At 35.7% G+C, this 20734-nt stretch overlaps 1 protein-coding gene across 1 annotated transcript; it reads left to right on the top strand.

The window, feature by feature from the left end:
- The first annotated feature begins 1062 nt into the window (after window positions 1-1062).
- Window positions 1063-19858, top strand: TAMM41 (TAM41 mitochondrial translocator assembly and maintenance homolog). Its single transcript, XM_088522893.1, has 8 exons — window positions 1063-1206; window positions 2462-2641; window positions 4646-4738; window positions 8454-8604; window positions 9683-9828; window positions 12067-12232; window positions 13718-13780; window positions 19672-19858. The coding sequence occupies exons 1-8, from the start codon at window positions 1069-1071 to the stop codon at window positions 19746-19748; spliced, it is 1014 nt and encodes a 337-aa protein (XP_088379019.1). The 5' UTR covers window positions 1063-1068; the 3' UTR covers window positions 19749-19858.
- Window positions 19859-20734: the final 876 nt, after the last annotated feature.

Genomic DNA, 20734 nt, shown 5'->3' on the forward strand with positions numbered 1-20734 from the left:
ACTAGAGACTTTAGACTCTTTGTTATTCCAAGAGGCAAACTTGAGAAGGATAAAAGTCCACTTTATGGCAATACTTGCAGTATTTATGGAAGCTTTTATATTATTTGCAAACAATAGTAAGATTTTTCTCTTGTTTTAGGTCTTTTCTTCTAATGTTCTTAGTTACATGATTCTTTATCAGCAAAAACATAATACAACACTATTTTCTCTAGTAAAAACTATCAAAGTACTTAACAGGTTTTAGGCAAATATGTAACTGCAATGAAGTCAGCAGGCCTAATCATTTACTTGAAGTTTAGTAGACACATAAGATTTTGAAAGATGCTGTTGTGTTCCTCACAGTGTTATATAGTGTAAAAGGGGTATTTTTCAAGCCATAAAATGAAGATAAAGTGAGAACTGTGAGAAAATAGATGAAGGGGTACAAAAAATAAATGCTTCATATCCATAAGGATTTTCTTTAAACATTTAATACTCTGAGTCTGAATAAATGTTACTTAAGACTGGAAAATTGCCACTAAGGCTCAGTGAAAGACTCCCTAAATGGAGTGTGTGAGACAAGCTCAATAGCAATGACTAAATGCTCTAGGCTTTTTTTGCTCAGTCTGTGAGATGCGTGAAACCCAGCGCCCATAAAAATCCTGAGGGAAGCTGAAAATCATTTAAGAAAATAAACACACACACATAGAGGCATAAATAAATAAGGAAAGGGGAAAAATAATTGTCAGAGGGATGTAATGCTGCAGTTACCTAAGGAACAGAGCTAAAAGGTCGGGAAATGTAACAGGTCAGCAAGGCGGCACTGGCCGCCGCGGCACAACATGGCGGAGCCCCATGAGGGGAGGCGATGGGCTGTGGCAAGAGCGGGAAGACGCGGGGTCCCAGACCGGCCACAGCCGGTTCGAGCCGGTCGCAGCTGGACAGCGGCGCCTGCGCCGCCCTGGCGGACCGGGCGGCAGGCGGCGCTGCGTCGCGCTGGCTGCTCTTCCGCGATCATCCCCGCGCCGCCGCCGTCTCTCTGGCCTGGGCAGCACGGCACAAGACAGCGCGGGGCGGGAAGGGGCCTCTATGGCGGCCCCGGTGCTAGCGGGCTCGGGAGTGGCGTTCCGGCGGGTGCTGGCGCATTTTCCCCAGGAGCTCAGCCTGGCCTTTGCCTATGGCTCCGGCGTCTTCCAACAGACGGGAGCCTCGGCCGTCCACAGCGAGGTGAGCGCGGCTGCCTCCGCGGAGGGGATGGAGAGGGGATTGCCGCTCTCCTTCAGCGCGGAGGTGGCAGACCGCTTCGCCTGCACCTGCCTCTGGCGCCAAACCGAGGCTTATGCGTCGGTTTGTTTATTTATTTACTTACTGCGGGGGGAGGGGGGTAGTTTTTACAGGAGCTGAGGAAAGGAGGTTGCTGAGGTGCGTGGCGGGCACCTGTAGCGCTGGTGGCGCCTGAGGGCCTTTTGCCCGCGCCTGAAAACGCTACTGAGGCTCGCGCTATCTCAACGACAAAACGCACCGGGGCCGTGAGAGTCCCCGGCGCTTCCTCAGCCCTCGTGGTGGGGTCGTGGAGTCGCGAAATAGGGGCTTGTGCGACTTCGGTCTTTGGAAGTGGTCACACACCAGCGTTGCTCGCTTTCGGCTGGCCTGTTAACCTGTTCATTTCCTGCAAAAGTCCCAGTTGCAAAAACCTTCAGTTCCCCCACAGGGGAGGAAAAAAAAAGAAAAAAAGTGTGAGGATGAGGTGGTTAGCAGGCTGCCCCGTTAGTAGCCAATTTTAGTTAATTAGGCAAAATACAGGTAAGAACGGATTTAGATATCTGTGAGGAGGTTTAGGCCCGAATCACCCCCAATATTAGGTTGTTGTAGGTATAGGAAGAGGTTATAAACTTAGAACCTGTAAGTTTATGGATGAGATGACTTTTTTTCAGCAAAACAATGCACTTTATGTTAAAAGCCTGTAGAGTTTGCATGGAAGTTTGTATTGTTGACAAAAGTGAATGAATATGATACTAATATAGTTTTTTTGCTACCAGATATCAGTAATTTTATGCACATTTTTATTTGAAATATTACTGATTTTTTTTTTCAAACAAGAAAGTGCCTAGGTGAGAGTTGCATTTTATGTTTATGAGTTCTGATGGATTCATAGAAGATGTCATTTCTCCTAGTTATTCATGGAAGCTCAGCTCTTGGCACATGTGCCAGTCCTCCTTTCAGGTAGAACTTGCTGGACAAAATCTGCCCGCATCTCCTGCACATCCATAGTCTTGTGTATTAGCAAAAGTTGTCTTTGCTGACACTTTAAGCTGTTTTGTGTGGCTGTAAACTAGGTTCTCTGCTAGAACCTTTAAATTACATCTGACACTAATGCTTTTCTTTCAATCAGCCTGTGGTTGCGTATTACATGAACATTAGAATAATATGACTATTGGCTGCTTTCTGACACGTAAGTAACTGTTTTTCTCTGTATTCTTAGAACAATATGTTGGACTTCGTATTTGCTGTTGATGATTCTGTTACGTGGCATATGATGAACTTGTTAAAGAACAGGAGTCATTATTCCTTCCTCAAAGTTTTGGGGCCAAAGCAGATAAGTAATATACAGAGCTACGGAGCAGGGATTTACTACAATACTTTAGTGCCATGTAATGGTAGGGTAAGTACAAGTTTGAGTAAATTAAGTTAAATGTGTTTGTGTGAGTTTTTGAGCTGATTAGTTCTAAGTGAATATCTTCGTAGGAAGCACATATTGCTTGTTGTTGTTTATCCTTAACTGGTGGTAGCTTCAATATTCACATCTCAACTTCTCCTGACAGTACCCTAACTATTAAGCAAAAGAACAGGTGCACTAGCTTCTAAGAAATTACGATGTTTGGAATTTGCAACCAAAGCACCTTAGGAGCTGAATTTATTTTGCTTATCAGTTGCTGTCTACCGATTTTGATCACTGTAAAGTATTTAACTATTTACATCTGTGGAGAAACAAAGATTTGAATTCCATAGTTGACTACATTGTAATGGGAAGTGCATTCTAAACATGTTTGAGGTTAAATACAAGTATTTAACATAGCAAATTATAATTGGCATGTGTGTTGTATAATGGCTGACACTGTGGCCTGTGAAGTCTTGGGTATAAGTAATAAATCCAGGCAAGTCATACTTATCTACTAAGTCCTATTTTTCTTTGTCCATATCTACAGTATTTTGTAGGAGGAATGAGTCAGGAAAGGGAACACTGTATTTGTGTTCGTTGGTGCTTATTTGAGTAATTTTTGGCATGTTGTAAAATCTATACATAATAGGCAATTAAATGAAGTACAGTCAGAGGAAAATGCCATTTGAATAATATATGCCTAACTAAAGTTTCTCAGGGCACATATGATTTCAATAACGTTGGATATGTATCAGAACTGTTGATATGAGATTGGAGAGCTAGATACAGGAGCCGGTTGTGTGCTTGCTGTTTTGTTTAAAAGGCACCTGAATGAGGTAAGAATTTGGGGTTTAAGCCTTGTTCTCTTTATATAAGAAGGGATTTTGAACTTGGATTTCAGAATCTATATAATGATCTTTATTACGAAACTTGCTATTTTTGGCTCTTATTATGCTTTTATTTCATGTTATAATGATCAAGTCATATCACATTGGTGATGCAGTTGGCTGGCTTGATCTGAGGATTATCTTTGGAAATCTAGTATCTGCAGATTGCTAACAAACTGTTAAGAATTTTTTTTTTCTGGTTATGCAAACTGAATTGCAAAATCTCCAGTTATTTTTTAATGGCAGAGGGCGAGAGTAAAAAGCTTCCCAAACCATTTCCCCAGTATAATACCTGTAAATATGTAGGGTGTTTTGTTTATTTAAAATTTCTCCAATAAATTTATTATTGTTTTACTTCAGAAAAATACGGTGAATTATTCCACTTATTGCAATATTTTGCTTATACAGATATGGCCATAACCTTTCAAAATTATTTTTCATAAAGGGTTGTGTATTAATGTTCAGATTTCTTCAGAGTCTAGTTTTTTTTGTACTTCAATGTCCTTTCTTTTAGAGATTGGTCCTGGGGTAAATATCTGTATAAAATATCTGATAAAATATCTGTAGCAAGATATTTTTTTCCCTTCTTTCTAGAAAGGATCTTAGAGGACTTTTTGCATCTTATCATTTAATTACTTTCAAAAACTAATTGCAAGAAAATAGTGTGTTATTATCTTTCATATTCCATGAAATGTCCATATGCTTTTTTTCTTTAAAATTCCGTTTTACTTTTGGAACTCAGCTTTCCTGTTTTAAGCAGTCAATGCTGCTGTTGAATTTAACATTTCTCTTGTAAATAGTTTTTTCTTCTTCTGTTTTATTTCATATCCTTGCTTTTTTCAGTTACTTTTAATTTGTGCAAGACAAAATAAAACAAAGTAAACCTGCTCTGCAGCTTTGTACTTAGGTAGCTCTTATCATTATTTATATGATGCTTAAGCAGTTCTTCGAGTATTATTAAAGAGACTTTTTGTGAGATTCTTGTTGTTGTTCCAATTTCTATTTGTCGGAGTATCTTCTTTAGCATTAATGACAATTATAGTAAGTAAATAATAACTTCAAGAAAATAAAAACCGTATAAGTATATGGTTGTTCTAAACTCTTTACTTTGTCTTTTCAGATGATAAAATATGGTGTAATTAGCACTGATGCCCTGATTGATGACTTATTTCACTGGAAAACCCTCTATGTTGCTGGACGTCTACAAAAACCGGTAACTGTTAAGTCTGTTAAGTTATTCGTCTTTAAAACAGAAGAAATTGCAGGGATGGAAAATTATCAATAGTAGTTAGTTCTTACAGATTCCTGAGTCAGCAGTGAACAAATCACCTGATTTAGGGTCTTAGTTCTGCTAGAGAAGTAATCTCTCAGAAGGGAAATGAAATTTAGATCTTAAGTGAGTTATGTGTTATGTCAAAAACCTAATGTAAGATATATTAACCAAAGTGTTCTGGCCATATTACATCCTGACTCTCTGGAATGTATTATGTTGAAGTCTCTTTAATGTTAACGAATGATATTTATTTTTTATAAAGTGGAAATCTTTAATAACTATAAAGATGAAAGCTGCTTTCCTATGTAGTTATTGTGTAGTTTGTTATCTTGATAATGTATGCAAAATTGATTGCTGTAGAAAAATGTGAAGCCTGTACTCTCTGTTAAGTGCCTGATTTGGTGTGCTTTCAGCAGATGGCAGCAACGCTAAGTTATATTTTCTTGGGAGGGAGGGAGAATTCAGCCTTAAAACGAAGTATAAATTAGTTATGCTTTTGATTAGGAATTTGGGGTGTAATTTTAAATATATTGTCTCAGCACAATTATTTTTTCCGTGTTTTTAGTGACTCATTATGACATGAAATAGGCTAGAATAGCTGTTATCTTTATGAAGAAGAAAACTTAATACATTGAGGAAAAATAACTGAAGGATTTTGAATTTCATATTAACAAGACTGTTTTTTTTTCAGTGTAGCTGTACTTGTTGCTGCTTTGATTTACTAGAGATTTTTTTCATAATTCCGGTATTTATAAATTGCACTTCATACCTTTCCATTAAATTCAATGGGGAGTGCATACTTGCACAGCAAGGGTGAATTCGGTATTTTGTTTGGACACTAAACAGATGTCCAAGTTATCTGTGCCTTGGTTACCTCTTGGATCTTTTAAGCACATACGCATGAGGTTGTTTGCAGAAAGCTCACAGGAATTTGGATTGAATAAATTTTGCAGGACTGAAGTTAGAATTTGACCAAAAGATTAGATTGCTAGGTGAATCTTTTAAATTGTAATTTTTGTAAAATAATCTGCAAAATCACCAACTGGGATTTTAAAAAGTTGCACTACTTCTGCAGATATGATCAATAATTTGTTTGGATATGTTCTGTAGGTTTCAAATTTCTGATGGTTCTGGCTTCGCATCGTTTTGATCTTTTGATATATACTTTTAAATAGTGGTAAAAGAAAGCTTCTAAAAATGTACAATAAGACTATTTTGTAGGAGGGTTTTTTATTTTTAATATGCTATAAGCTCTTACATGGCATTTGTGCTAGTTCTCGACACAACTGGCTAGAGGTGGATTAATATTGTTTAACAGTTTGTCTGGGAATTTCCTGCTTGGCTCTTCTCAGGAGGAGGAAGAGCTGAGTGCCTTGCTGGAGTTGCATTACAAAGCTGTCACTCTGGAAGTAAAAGCCATCCAAGCTATTCTAGCAGATGAGCTGAAACATTTGCTCTAGCTTGGAAATACTGGCAGAATTTTCACAGAAGGTTTTGTTTCTGTTATAAACTGGTTTCCTTGAGCAAGTAATCCTTCCTGAATGCTTGGCAAAATATATGGAGTTTGAAATTCCTATTAAGAAATGCTGAATTTTCTTCCCAGACTTCTTTGCTTATGTGTTAGGAGTTTATTAATTGTTCATCCTGAATGAAGTTCCTAACTTCATTTAGCTAAATGCCCATCTAACTGTACTGGAAAAGAAAAGAATAAAATTAGTTTTAAGTTCTCCAAAACTGGCAAGATTCCTGAGGGAGGGAAGAAAGCACAAATGACATCTATATTTTCTGAGAGGAGGAAGATTTTAAAAAGCATCTGAAGTTACTAATTTTTTCTTAAATATTGCGTTTGAGTATTGGCTTAGTATAAACAGTCGTATTTACTTTTGTCCTGGAGGACAAAAAAAGGACAAAAGAGTGTTTAATTAGGTGAGAGAGGGGGAGGGCTGTCAGTAGTATTTTAAAGTATCTTTTTTAAGTCATACTGGGAGGCTTAGTGTTTTTTTTTTATTTTGTTTAGAGTTTTTTTTTTTTTTTTTTTTTGGTCTTAATTTCTCTATCCTATGAAAAAACCTGAATTTGCTTTGGAATTCTTTCAGCCTTAACCACAACAAGAATCATCACTCGTTCTTGCCATACCTGTGTGCTTAAGGTTGTACTCTGTTTTCTTGAGATCTGTCTAGTTGTTTGAAATTTCTTCATAAATAGTATTACTACAGTAGTGTTCCATGCATGTAAATTTTGAAGCTTAGTATATATCAAAAGCAAGCCTTTAAGTCCTGTATAAGGAGGAATGATATCTCTGGGCTTCACATTTTAAAGAACTTTTACTCTGGTGTTTTATTCCCAGCTACCCTTTAATTATGGTTTCCTTGAAGCAGCAAGCTTTATAAATGCATACACCTGGATTAGTTGATGATATTTTAAGTTCATCCTCATAATCTACCTACATTTTTATATTGGATTTTAAATAAGTCTGTATGCATTCAGTAAACACTTCTGTGGAGTTCAAGAGAGTCAGATTTAGTGTTAGGTTCTGTGGCAGATGAATATTGTAGCTTAATGGGTTTTATAATAATTTTTCATTTTAACGCTAGAAACTACAAAGTAGTACGCAGAAGAGTTAGGAGGTCTTCTTGAATGTTTGCTTGTGAAACGAAGTCATGTTTTTAAAATGAAAACAAAAAAAGAGTAATGTTTTTTAGAAATGCACTTGGGACCCATTCCAGACTATTGCATAGATTTGGTGGTAGACAAAACGATGCTTTAGTGCAGAAGGACTGAAAAGAATAGCCTGTATACTGTTGCATTAACCTGCAAATCAAACTAGGGTACTGTTCTAGAATTAGCAACTTTTAAATATTTAATTAAAGTCTAAGCTCTGAATATATTGTCAGCTATGATATGCATTGTTGATATCCTTTCTGCAGTAATTTTGTGTAGAACCTATATATAATTCCGTTAAGTTCCTTATTGAATCTGTGATAAGGTGCCTTCGCTGTTTTAGGTATAAATAGGCCAGAGTTTCAAACAAATGCAATTCATTTGCATGCAGCTGGGTTTCTTTTGTGAGAAGTAGAGTTGGATTTATTGTTTGATACCTGCCAGTGGAACTTGAATTTTGAGTTAAAACAGGTAAACAGCTGTAAAAAACCTGCTTTTTAAAAGTAAAGGAAGATGGTGTTACCTATCTAGAACACTTGAAAAGGGTAGAAGGTTGCAGTAGGAAAGTGGAGAAATCGTTTCTGAAAGAACGTAGTCAGCTGTCTTGTAAATCAGACTAAATTTCAGTCTAATATTCTGTGATAATAGTATTCTGCAAGAGGTTCTTAACGTCTGTATTTTATTCCGGTACATTTCTATATCCTAGATTACTATATCCTATCAAAAGAAAGGAAAAAAAAATGAATGAAGAGAAAAAGGATAAATTACTTTTTTTTTTTTTTTCCTATTCCTTTTCAGTGTGGTAAGATAGTTTTTTGTAGTGGTCTAATTTTTCTTCTCTTACGCTGTGTTTTTGTTTTTAAGTGGATGACCTGATTTTTAATGTAATAAAATGACAGGAAATAGTCTATTTTTTTTTTTTTAATAACATTTCTAGCTTCATCTTCATTAGTGCTTTCCAACCACTCAGCTTCCAACAACTCTGATTTTTCAGGTGAAAATACTGACACAGAATGAGAATGGCAAGCTGCAAGCTGCTCTTGTTAGCAATCTGAAGAGTGCAGTCACAGCAGCCTTTCTCATGTTGCCGGAAAGTTTCTCTGAAGAAGACCTCTATATGCAGATTGCAGGACTCTCCTATTCTGGTTAGTATGTAGTATTTAAAGTCTCTGAGGAATAGATATATATGGAGCTATTGTGCCACATGTACAAAACTGAAATAATAGAAAAGTTAATGTACAAAAAAGCATAAAACTTTTTACGTAAATTTTGAGAGCAGTGTGACAATGCTACTTGGGCAGGAAATGTTTCTTAGTTTTACTGGTTAGCTTATTTTGAAATAAGCTGAGTGATAGTAGTAAGTTGCCATCTTGCAACGACATTTATCTTATGACTGTAGGAAGTGGTGAAAGGGATTAATTCGGGATATTGTTTGTTGACCTCCGCTGCCTTGAGTCTCTACGTGTTTGGTAATTCTAGGAGCAGGGGAGTGCCTGACAGTTAGGTGAATGCTGTGTTGCAGACTGTTTTCACTGACACTTGTGAGAAACATGTCAAATATCAAAAAGAAAGTGTCTGGGTAACTAATATTAGTATGAAATAAGTTGTTTTTTGAAACTAGTAGACATTATTTTTTGGAACTAGTAGAGGTTTTGAAGCATCTTTTTCTTCAACTAAGAAGAAAACCTGACCCTGTGATCTGACCATGAGTCCTGTGAGCTTATGCTTCAGGTGTTGTCCTTGAAATGCAAAGTTATTTAACTTGCAGAGTTATGCAGGTTATTTTCTTTCAGTCTAGGAAATGAAAGTTTATTTGCTCCTGGGTTAAAGACTTAGGGCTGATCAATCTAATGCTTTTCGTTAACCTGTTAAAACTAGTGTATGATCATTTTCTTGCATTCAAGACTGGACATGGCAGCTGAATTTTTTTTGTTGTCCAACTAAAAAGGTGGATGTGTACATAGTATATATAAGCTGAGGTTGTTAGAGCATAGCAGAGGACACCTCACAGGTTCAAACTTTATTTTCTGTGCTCAAAGGTGTTTGAGTGCTTTTTTTTTCTTTACTATTTTCTTTACTCTGTGAAGTATGTAGACATAGATATAACTGGAGAATAAAGAGTTTTAAATGGCGTCTTTGTTCCATCTAGATTTCTGTTACGTCTTGTGCTTTGCATTTTCAGTTTTGACCTAGTGAATTAACTGATCCTCTTTCTTTGTCTAGGTGATTTCAGAATGATAATAGGAGAAGATAAATCAAAGGTGCAGAACATAGTGAAGCCTAGTGTTCCCCATTTTCAGAAGCTATACAGTAACATATTACAGGACTGCCCTCAAGTGGTATATAAGCATCGTCTGGGAAGGTTAGAGGCAAGTAGTTTTCTTCAATACATTTCTAAAACAATAAAAAAGTGGAAGTGCTTTATGGCATAGACAGAAGGCCAGAATTAGCCAGCATGAGCAGTTGTAGTTGTTATAGCTGCTATTTGCTGTGTTTATGTTGCTTGCTTAATTCTGCAACCAGAAAACTCACCTTAAATATCAGCTGCTGTCTATGTAATAACCAGTGCTCATTTTCTTTGAGAATGACCATAGGAATAGAACCCTAGCAAGGGAACAGGGGAAGATCATTTTAAAATGTGCAACTTAATGACTACGATATGGAAAACTATGATACAGGAAGTGAGTCGCTAACATTCAATTTGTGCTAAAAAGATTGGGCCATAACTTGAAGGTACAACTTTCTGCTAGTTGACAGCCTAGTCGGTCATAACTAGCCTTGAGTGCTGGTTATGAAATTCAGTCGTCTAAGCTCAGACGAAAACTAGACACTATATTTAGATACCCATCCCCAATGAATGTGTTCCTCGCATTCAGGAAACAGTCATCCAAAACAGGCAGTGCCTCGAATGCCATCTTTGTGGCATAAGATAAAAGTGAAAAATAGCAATTAGGAGTGCTGTGCCATACTCAGTTTCAATAGCAATTTTATTATTTTTTAAATTGTAGTATGCATGTCCTTGTAAAAACATTAGTACACTGTGGTGTGCATTTCAACACGAAGCTACAAATAGCATGTGTTGTCTCATGTCCGTAAATTATCTCTTTATTCTCAGGTCACCTTGGTAATTATCTCATTATGTTGTTTTAGATGTAAGCAAGCTTGAGTATGGGAAACAGTTTTACCACAGCACTTTGGAGTGCAATATGGGCAAATCTACATTACAGTGCAGCTGTCTGCATATTTTCTTATCAGTGGGCTTGTGAACTCTTTTAACAGCAGAAATATTTTAAATGAATTTTGAACATAATTGACAATACTTTCTCCGAGAAGATGACTAGTTAAAATAAAACTTCCTGTTACTTTACATGTACATAAAAGCTAGTAGCGTAATACAAATATGTTGTGGGACAATAAATCTGTTTGGAATCCCATGTTAGTCACTGGGATTGTTCACTAAATGCTATTATTTTACTGCTAATATTGAGCAAAGTGATATAATACTTTATTCCTTATACTTTGCTCTGGATATTTGCTTATATTTCTGGAATTGAAGAGGATAACTGCTATCTAGAGTACAGCTTAATGCGTAATAGCAACCCTCCACGCAAAATGTATGTTATTGGAATTGCAGAGAAAAATCTTTCTTAATACATTACTCAGAAATAATTCAAGGCAGACACTATTTCTAATAGTTCTGGTTTAGGCACGGATTTTTCCCACATAACATTAGGAGTCGGCTCATTGTTAGCTTGCTATGTATTCAGTGGGTGATTCATCTGGATATCATTTTGTCCCCATTAACTAGAAGGAGTTTAGGGCAACCAGACTCCTGTCTGATGATTCCATGAAGTGGTTTGGAAGTTGTGTGGGAGGAATCAGGCTCTTGATATTTTTCTCCAGTTTTTGGAGAGATTTGCTCCATTATACTTTTTTGTTCCTCTCTTCCCCCCTCCCCACCCCAAGTATTTGTGCTCTCATTTTGTATAAACGTGTACAGACGTACGTGTTGGTATCACTGTCTTCAGAAAAGGGTCGTTGTATTTCTGATTCAGACTGGAAAATGTGGAATAAATATGTCTTTCAAGTTATTCAAACCAGATGTGGTTAAGTTTACAGCAGAAAAACTTTTTTTCAAATGAAACTTTAAATGCATATGTGTATGGATATATAGTTTGATTATATTCAGCAAAAGAAAGAAGGAGGTAAGTGGTCTTTTGGGACCATTTTTTTGTTGTTGTAGTGTACTTAAGTTTTCAAAGGAAATTGAATAGAGCAGAAATGGTACAATTTCCCCAATAACTTGCTCCTAGAAGTAGTAATATCACGTGTGGACCCAGGGCTTCCCGTGGATAAAAATCATTATCTTTCCATTGTGTTACTCTTCAGATTCAGAACTGAGATGCAGCCTTTTCCACTGCATGAGGAGCTTTCATTATTTTTGTCATTGATTTTCTGCATGTGAAATAGTGTTTTTTGAGATATGCAGCCCCACAGCTTTATCATAGACCAAAGGTAAACCAAAGACTTCTGTGACTTCTTTGAGAATAGAAGTTATTTCTGTTAACACTGTATGCTGTTACTGTCTTAATTTTTACAAAATTCAGATCGATAAAAGTCCAGAAGGTCAATTCACACAGCTAATGGCTTTGCCAAGAACTCTACAGCAAAAGATAACTTCTCTGGTAGATCCTCCTGGAAAAAACAGAGATGTGGAAGAAATTTTAATGCAAGTTGCTCATGACCCTGACTGTGGATTTGTGGTACATCAAGGTAGGCCTAGATCAACCTCAGCAATCTCCTTTAATCCCTCTAGGTATAAAGATACATTTTTTTTCTTCAGAAGGATGCTTGAGAGAGAAGAAAGAAGATAGGAAATTAATCTTACATACATTTCAAAAAGCACATTTTGGGATTGGCTTGATTGTGAGCAGGCTCTCTGAAATACTATGAAGTAGTTCTGAATTTCATTTCAGAGCCTGAAAAGAATCGTCTTTAGCATGTGACATGAACTAGTTAGACCATTTAACTCTTTGTTGTTTTTATGTTCAGTATTTCCATGTCTGACATGACTTCAGTATTAAGATATATATCCTATTTGTGTTTTAACACTTGTGAGCTACTCTAGTTTGTCTACCTCCTTATCTTTATGGTTTTGTTTTTGCAGGGTATCTCAAACATGTGTAACTATGATTTGTACGCAGTCATGCAGCAATTCAGTATCAAAACATTGGTTAGATCTAGCCTTCGCAAGTCAAGCAGCTTATCCTCTTTAGAAGAACAAATATGGACAAAGGAATTCCTTGTGTACAAAAGAATTTTCTTTTTGAGAAATTTGGATAAAGAACAGCAAAGCCATTTTATAACCATGCAAGACTGAAATGATTATTGAAGTTGAAGGGTGTACTTTTTTTTCCTCAGATGAACATAAAATCAACATCTGATTTATTAAATAAAAACAGTTGGGTTTTTTTTTTTTCAGATTAAATATTTTTTGTCCCTGGATTTCCTTATGTTTTTGTTCTTGATTATATAAGTAGCTTTGAAAGTAGATTTTCAAAGTAGTAAGGAATTATATTTTCTCTTCTGGTTAATGCAGAAAAAATAGCTTGTAGTTTGGAAGATGATCTTTGAGACTGATGATTTTCTGCACTTTTACATTATTTATTAATCTAAGTTTGTAGATCTTTATGCATTAGAACAGATAAAATTTATTTTAAAAAGTACTATTTTATATATTATTCTGTTAATAGTATTGTAGGAGCTGACTGTGCTACAATTCAAAGTGGTAAACGAGCATTACCCCGAAAACTGATGATTTAAATAGGCATTTCTACTTGACTAAACAAGTACAAAATCCCAATTTCATATTGAAGTAAACGATGAGTGCAAATTGATTTTGCCTAGAAATTTAAAGTACCAATGCCTAGATGAAGCATAACTTGAGAAATAATGGGAAGACTGGACAAACTAACTGGATCAATTCCTACTAAGTTGTTTCCTGTTTTAATATATGTAGATATATTTTGCATGTTTATATATATAATAAATCCAAATAACAAGTATATTTAAAACAGTGAGTATTTTCATTTAGTATAGCAAAGCAGACTAGAAATAACATTTCTCAACTGAAGTCTTACTTCTGGGTTGGCTTCATTGTACACCTGGAAAAATATTTTTCCTTTTTTTGTGTGTTAGAGTATAGAACCACACAAAACTACTAAGATGGATAACATCTGTATGTGTTTCTATCTGCAGGCGTTTCAGGAATTGTGAGATCTTCCAGTCTAGCACAGAGTGCTAAAACCATACTGACAGCTGGTAAGAATGTGTACAATTTGTATCTGCATAGGCCTTCTGATTTTTGCAAAGTTTAAAATTATAGGGCCTTAGGACTGTCCTTTTACAGGAGTTTATAGGGAATAAACTCCTTGGATGTTTAATGAAAATGTTGAAAGTAGATATTTCTGCTTTCTTTTAACTACTGGAAAATTGTAAAGTGACAAAAGGGGGCTACATGACTTAAAAAAGGCTGAAGTTTATGTGGGCCAGGTATTGCTGACGTACACTGGTTTTCTTTTTGCATTAATAAAATGTTATATCATCATAAAGTGACAGACATGAGTTTTGAGGAAAGAACTTGAAAGAATATGATGTTTCTGTCCAGGGTGAGAAGGCAGGTATATATTCAAATGTATCCTGTGTTTAGCACTGAGCCTATATGCAGTGAGCGCTGTATTACTGTAACTGATACATAAAAATGAGCTACTTCAGAACAAGACTTCAGTATTACAAAGTCATATGAGAACATATAGAAGGGAAAAAAGAGACGGAACTTAAGGATGTTGCTTTTATATGACTCACTTTTTTGGAGACCTTGCTTTAGAAAGAGAAGTTTTTGTCTTTTAGAATCTGTTTTCAAAGTTGCCTGCTAATGATCAAGTAATGCAGCATATCTGTTTTAGAAATACCATTTCGTGACGTATTTTTACCACAGATGGTAGATTTTGTAGAGCAAAAGGAAGGAGAAGATGAGAAAGACAATGTTTTCATGTGTGAATTCAGTGCTTATGAATACCAACCGCCTAACTGAACTGGGAAGTAAAGCTGTTCATGTGTAACTGCAATACTACAAATAAAAGCAGTTAAGCTTCATCACAGAGAGACTCTCCATCTGTCTAAATTTTAATGGACAGAAAACAACCTCTGGGAGTCATTAATTTCTCTTCTGTGTCATTCAGCCCATATTCAGACCAATCACCTAGACCCCATATTACTAGTAGTACTTTTGGGCATATTTTAATAGGACTTACGATTTTTACAGCACTCTTAGCTTTGTGTACCTGCAAGTGGGTACTCTTGAAATGTCTTTTCTTACTTTCCTCTTCAATGCTGATTTTTAGTTTGTATAGAGTGGCGTTGTTTTTTTTTTGTTTGTTTGTTTTTTGTTTTAGCATAAACTTGAGCTATCTTCAGCCTGTTACAAAGAGTAAAACATGTTTAAGCAATATTTTTCCATCAGTGCTTTTAGTGTTGGAAATAGATTTTTGGAATTTGAATGAAGGTAAAACAAACCTATTGTGAACCTTTGCCTCAAACATGAACTCAATTTTACAGAACCTTGGGAGAAATTTAGTTTTATTATTTTTAGCATGGTTTTGTTTGCTCTACTTTTTAAGCATATTCATGTACTTCCACCAGATTCTCGCCAAAACTATGTAAGCAACAGAATTCAGGATTGATCTTTCGGAGTTACTCAAAGATTACATGCTCATGGCAATGAGTTCTGTTTGGAAAAGGAGCATTTCTGGCAGTTCCTTGACTTTAAAGGTCTTGTGTGATCCTCAGTGGAATTTAGGAGAGATGATGAGATTGGCTTAGAATTAATAGGAGCATTTTGTTTGTATCTGTTTTATATTTCACTCCAAATGTTTGACTGAATCTTGGAAATCTTGCATGCCTTTAATAAAGGTTTCATGATTGCAGTTTATTGATCAAAAATGTTTGTCACTAGAGGGCAGTCATTTATGCTGTTTGAGTGGATTGCCCTTTATTTAGGTTCTTCTCAGATAATATACATACTGCATCCACACAGAAAATTGTGGTTCATCCATAGAAATTAAACATGAGTGCTATAGGAAAGTGCTCAGCTATTATATTTAATCTCTAAGGATTTAGTATTTTTTTTTTTTTTCATTTTTTAACCATATCTTGTCTAATGTTCTGTCTACCAAATACTGTCTGGTATTTTATTCTTTCAGGTAGGGACTTTAAGAAAAGCGTTATGGCTCTTTGATTCTTCCATTCTATGCTTCTGCAGTGTTCTTTTTAAGAAAATTACCTAAAAACCCAAGAAATTACGAAAATCATGGAAATAGTGATTCCACTGAATAAGCTCTGCTTGTTTTTTCTTTCTATTCCTGGTAGCTGACACAGTACTTTTGTCCTAGATCTGTTTGTGAAAAGATTTGTTTTCATAATCTGTCCATCATTCTTTTTGAACTTTTTAACAGAGACAAAAAATGATTTCCTTAGCTGACTGTTACATTTTTAGAATAAAGAAACTGAAATGCTTGCTCTCTGGACTGTAACATTGCCATCCAATGTACAGCATAGTGCTAAACTGCAAGTTAAATCAGGAATGCTTTTTACTGAGATGGCATGCTGTGTGCTAACGTTGGAAAGAAGTACAGTCAAAATAAAAAATTTCAACCCATTTAAGAGAACTTTTTCATCTTTCTTTGCCAGTGTGGTTTTAAAGTTGAGCTCAAGCTTTGTATTTTTGTCTGTTGTTAAATGCCTTATTTAGTTTTTGATGTGCCTATATTACTTTTTTTTTCAAGTTTGTGGTGAGATTGTCTCTCTGTTTCCTATTAGAGATGGCACCATCATTTGATTTATTTTCCCACATAGCCAGAGTCTGCGTGGTCTTTGGGAACTAACGCTCAAATTCTTATATTTAGCCTTTCTGAATGAGATGTTAGTACTTATTTAGCTTAGACTTCTTTCTTGTATCATACCAAGGGAACCCTTCAAGTCTTCTAAATGACTTGTAAATAAAATATTGCAAATTAAATCATCAGTTGAAGCAATTGTTCGAGATCCTTTTAAGTTAACAAAAAATAATGCTTGCAGTTGCTCTGAATAACTTTTTTTTGTCTTTTTTTTTTTTTTTTTTAGAATTGTATACAGTTTTCGACAAGGAAGTATTTTCTTTTAACTATAAAGGATGGCCTTATATATATTCAGTAGATACTTACATGCTGCAGTAACTGCTGTACTTATCAGATGGCTGAGCAAATATTGCATACCACTGCACTTCACTGTAAATATGTGCAAAAAGTTTGCATGTATCTGTGAGTTTTAAGCTAAAAATATATAAATATTTGCCTCTACTGCATTGTGTATGCATTAGCCCATTTCAAAGGGAAACAGAGTTTTACATCCAGGTGTATCTATAGGGAAACTTTAGTGGACCTGTAAGATAGTAATTTGGCTATAATATAATAGTACCCAAAAAGGAACATGGGATCCTCAATCAAAACCAAGCACAGCTTACATTTATGCAGAAATTTTGTGGTCTTAATTCCATGTGCATTAGGTCTTTGTTCTGTATTATATAGTGGAAAAATCTAAAGGAGATGTGGAACAACCAAGTCTTAGATTCATAGCTAAAGTAGAAAGATGTTTTATGTGGTTCAACTGCCTCAGATTGTGAGACTGAGCCATAATTGTAACCATTAACTTTACTACACATGTGACTCATCACCCTGAGGGCTGCTAGAAGAAGCCAGTTGTATGCATAAACCTGTATTTTGCTTTGTAGCATGATGGACTAGAGCAGAAATTTAAGCATCTTGTTACATAAGATGCTATGTTCAAGACTGTGGTGGGTGGAGTTCAGTAAACTGATCCCTGAAGGTGGGGAAAAATTGCAGTGAAAAATCTCTTCACGTTGAGCTGCTGCAGGAGGCAGAATGGGTTGGCAAACTTAGAACAAGCTGACTTGCAGGCCACAGTGCCAGCTCAGTTAAGTACTGTCCTGCAGGACAGTAATTTGCTGTGTTACTGTGCTTTTGACACATGCTGTACCTCTGCTTAAGAAATATGCTGATTTTATTTGGATGGCAGGAAGACATGGATCCTTGCAAAGCAAATGGGGTGTATCCTGGAGGTATAGTACCTAGGAGAGTAGACAGTAGTTACCAAAGTTCTACTGCTGATTTTTGACCTTGGGAACCAGAAACACTTCTTCCATGAATGTGCTAGGCACATTTTAGCCTTATTCTGTGTCTGGAAGAGCTAAACTGCATATAATTGTAATGCAGGTCACTGAAACGCTGCATTTTTTTCATGATTATTTATTGGCTATTTGAGATGCTGCAGAAGAAGTAACTTAATGACTTCATTTGTGTGCTTGACATAAGTAAAAACCTCTTAAATACATAATGTTTGAGTGTACCTATGGGAGACAAAGGCTTCTGTAAGTTTAAAATATCTCTTTATATGAGTTTTTATAAAACATAAACTTCATTTTTTTAAAAATTGCAACCAGATATACTAGAAGCGCAAAACTGATTGTGTCCAACATGCTTTTTGTAATAGTCTTTTTATTCTCCCTCACATTCTTTCAGAAGTAGAGCATGCATTTTCCTGTTATCTCATGCTCATTTGACTTTTGTGGCGCTGTAGGCTACTAATAGCTAAAATATTGTTTACCTAAAATATTATTTGTCTTTTTATCTTTGAGTACTTCCTAAAGTCATCTTAAATATTACTATATCCTTTTTTCCCCCCACTGCGCAGTGTAGTAGATGGTTAACTCTGAGTCTTGCTTCCTCATTAATTTCAGAAGATCTTTCCTTAGTGTATGATGCATCATACTGTGTGTTTTTTGGCTTAATTAGTTGTGTGAACTTTTAGTCAGTCTTGTCAGGTAAATTCTGGTATATTTAACAACAACAGCAAAAAAATGCAAGTTGCTGATAAGTATAGTGGATCAGAGCCACACTTTTTAATGTGTGTGTTTAAGGGACAAAATTAATGCAGTACCAACATCTTTAAAACATGTATTTCCAGCTTTCGATTTGCAAGAGTTCATTACACTTTGTAATCTGAAAAGTTGCGCTTTTTATTTTTTATCAAAAAAATGGAGAGAGGAAGACATCGTTTCACTGGCTATACTGTCAGAACCCTGCTGGAGTGCCAGAACCAGCAGTTTTTGCTTTCACATTTCCTCATCTTTGATAGAATGTTATGGGCTATTTGACTATAGGTAAGCTTTGCCATTTTCATGGGAGTTATCCTCAATCCCTCTGCATCTTTATCAAGATGAAACTCAAGGAAGTGCTTGTACAATCCTAACTGCATGGTTGCAAAGCAAGCCTAACTAAAATCTGCATAGCAGAAGAAAGAAGGGTTTGGAAATACAAGACTTTGCTTCTGTTTCTTCTTCCCTATTATTAGTTCTATCAAATTGTGACCACAGATCTTGGGCACAGCTGTAACACCTGAAGATTAGACCTAATTTAATCTGAGAAATCTGGTCCTCTTTTAAGAGCTGAAATGCTTCAGTAACTTGATTCCTCGCGCAGATGTGGCCTCCTGATTAGCCTGCATGCTAACCAGTATAGAGTTCACTAAGTGGTCCTACTCTGGTGTCTTGCAGTATAATGTAGTCCATTAGGTTTTTGGCATTCCTTGCCATGCCTGATTCAGCCCTACTTATCTGGATGTGCTATGTGGCCATAGAGCCAGAAACTGCTTGAAAAGTGTAATATATTAGTTTGAGGATCTGTAGTACATGGGATGGTTTAAAAGTCTTTTTATCTTTAGCATTTAGGAACAAGAATGTATATTACTTGACTGAAGTCTTTATCTGCACTAGTTGACAGTTTTATCTTGAGTCTCTACATCTTTGTGTTCATTTGCAATGTTATCATCAGGGCTTTAGAACGGACTAAGCCTATCCCATTTTGCATGCTTTGGTGCTATTAAAGGTATCATTATTTACTGTAATATGTGTGTGAAAAGAAAGTTAATTTGCATGTCTTCAATCATAGATTAGGTTATTGTCATTTTTCTAGAGAAGTATTTTACTTAAAGCAGTAACAGAGAATATAAAGAAGTAGTAAAAGAAAGTAGTAAAAAAACAAAATATATGATATAGTCTTTTTAAATGTTGATTTTTGTGTGTGTGTGTTCCTTTTTAGGGGCAAAGAAGTCTATAATTTACAGTATGAAGAAATTATATAAAATGTCAAAGGGATGGTTAAAGAAGACATCCTGAGACTTAGCATGCTATATATGGGTAAATAAATGGCACTTTTTCTCCAAATATTTTGCAGGTACTACTTCACCTACTTGAGAAGACTAAAATGCCATTTTGAAAGTTTGTTTTAATAATTAACATAGCCATTTGTACAGCTGAAATAAAAATTTCTGTTAGTGGGGAAGACTTGGTGGTATCAGGCCAAGAGAATTACTGTGTAAGTGCTGAAACTAGTTTCCTGTACAATATAACTTAGATTTTTCAGAGAATCTTCAGCAGTGTGGAGTTCAAAATATTACTTGTACCTGTGAATTTAAAACTTACCTTCTGTATTTTGGTACCTTTGTTTTTCCAAACACTCAAGGTGCTTTCAAAATATTCATTGTCCATTTTAATTCTCTCAGGGACTCATAGAACTGCAGAGTTTGTTGAGTTTTAACTAGATTATACTGGAATGTACCTTAAAACCATCTGTACTTTTAAAATATGTTATTTCTGCACTTAAGCGTACATTTTATCTTTAGATCCTTTTCTGTAAGTATTTTTTGTGTGCTTCTGCAGGACAGACTTCAGGATGAGTAAATTTTTCTCAAACCTGTAAAATTCTGAGAACAAAAGTTTTGAGAATTTCCAATTTAGGAAGGAGTATGGGAACTAAGGAGCTCATCAGGTATCAGATCCTTTCATGAAATTTGTACATTCCTTTTATGAGACTTGGATGACAGCTATGAAACTCACAGCCAAATACTGTCAGAAGTGTCATATTTGGAAGCAAAATCAAATGCTCGTCCTTTGCAGCCTACTGTGTATAAATCAAATTTCGGGTGGTTTGACTGAAGAGAAGTTTTATCTAAGTGCTTTCAAGTCAGGGATATTATGAGCAAAAATATCTACTGTCCACGAAGATTAAAAAAAAAAGCTCATTCTTGCTTAATTAAATGAACTAAAGAAACTGGACCATGACATGATGTCACATTGATATTACTGGTTAAGGAGTGGAAGTT

This window comes from Tinamus guttatus, unplaced genomic scaffold (genome assembly GCF_059628265.1).
Source record: "Tinamus guttatus ecotype Peru unplaced genomic scaffold, ASM5962826v1 Tinamus_guttatus_pri_ptg000169l, whole genome shotgun sequence".
Taxonomy (NCBI): Eukaryota; Metazoa; Chordata; class Aves; order Tinamiformes; family Tinamidae; genus Tinamus; species Tinamus guttatus.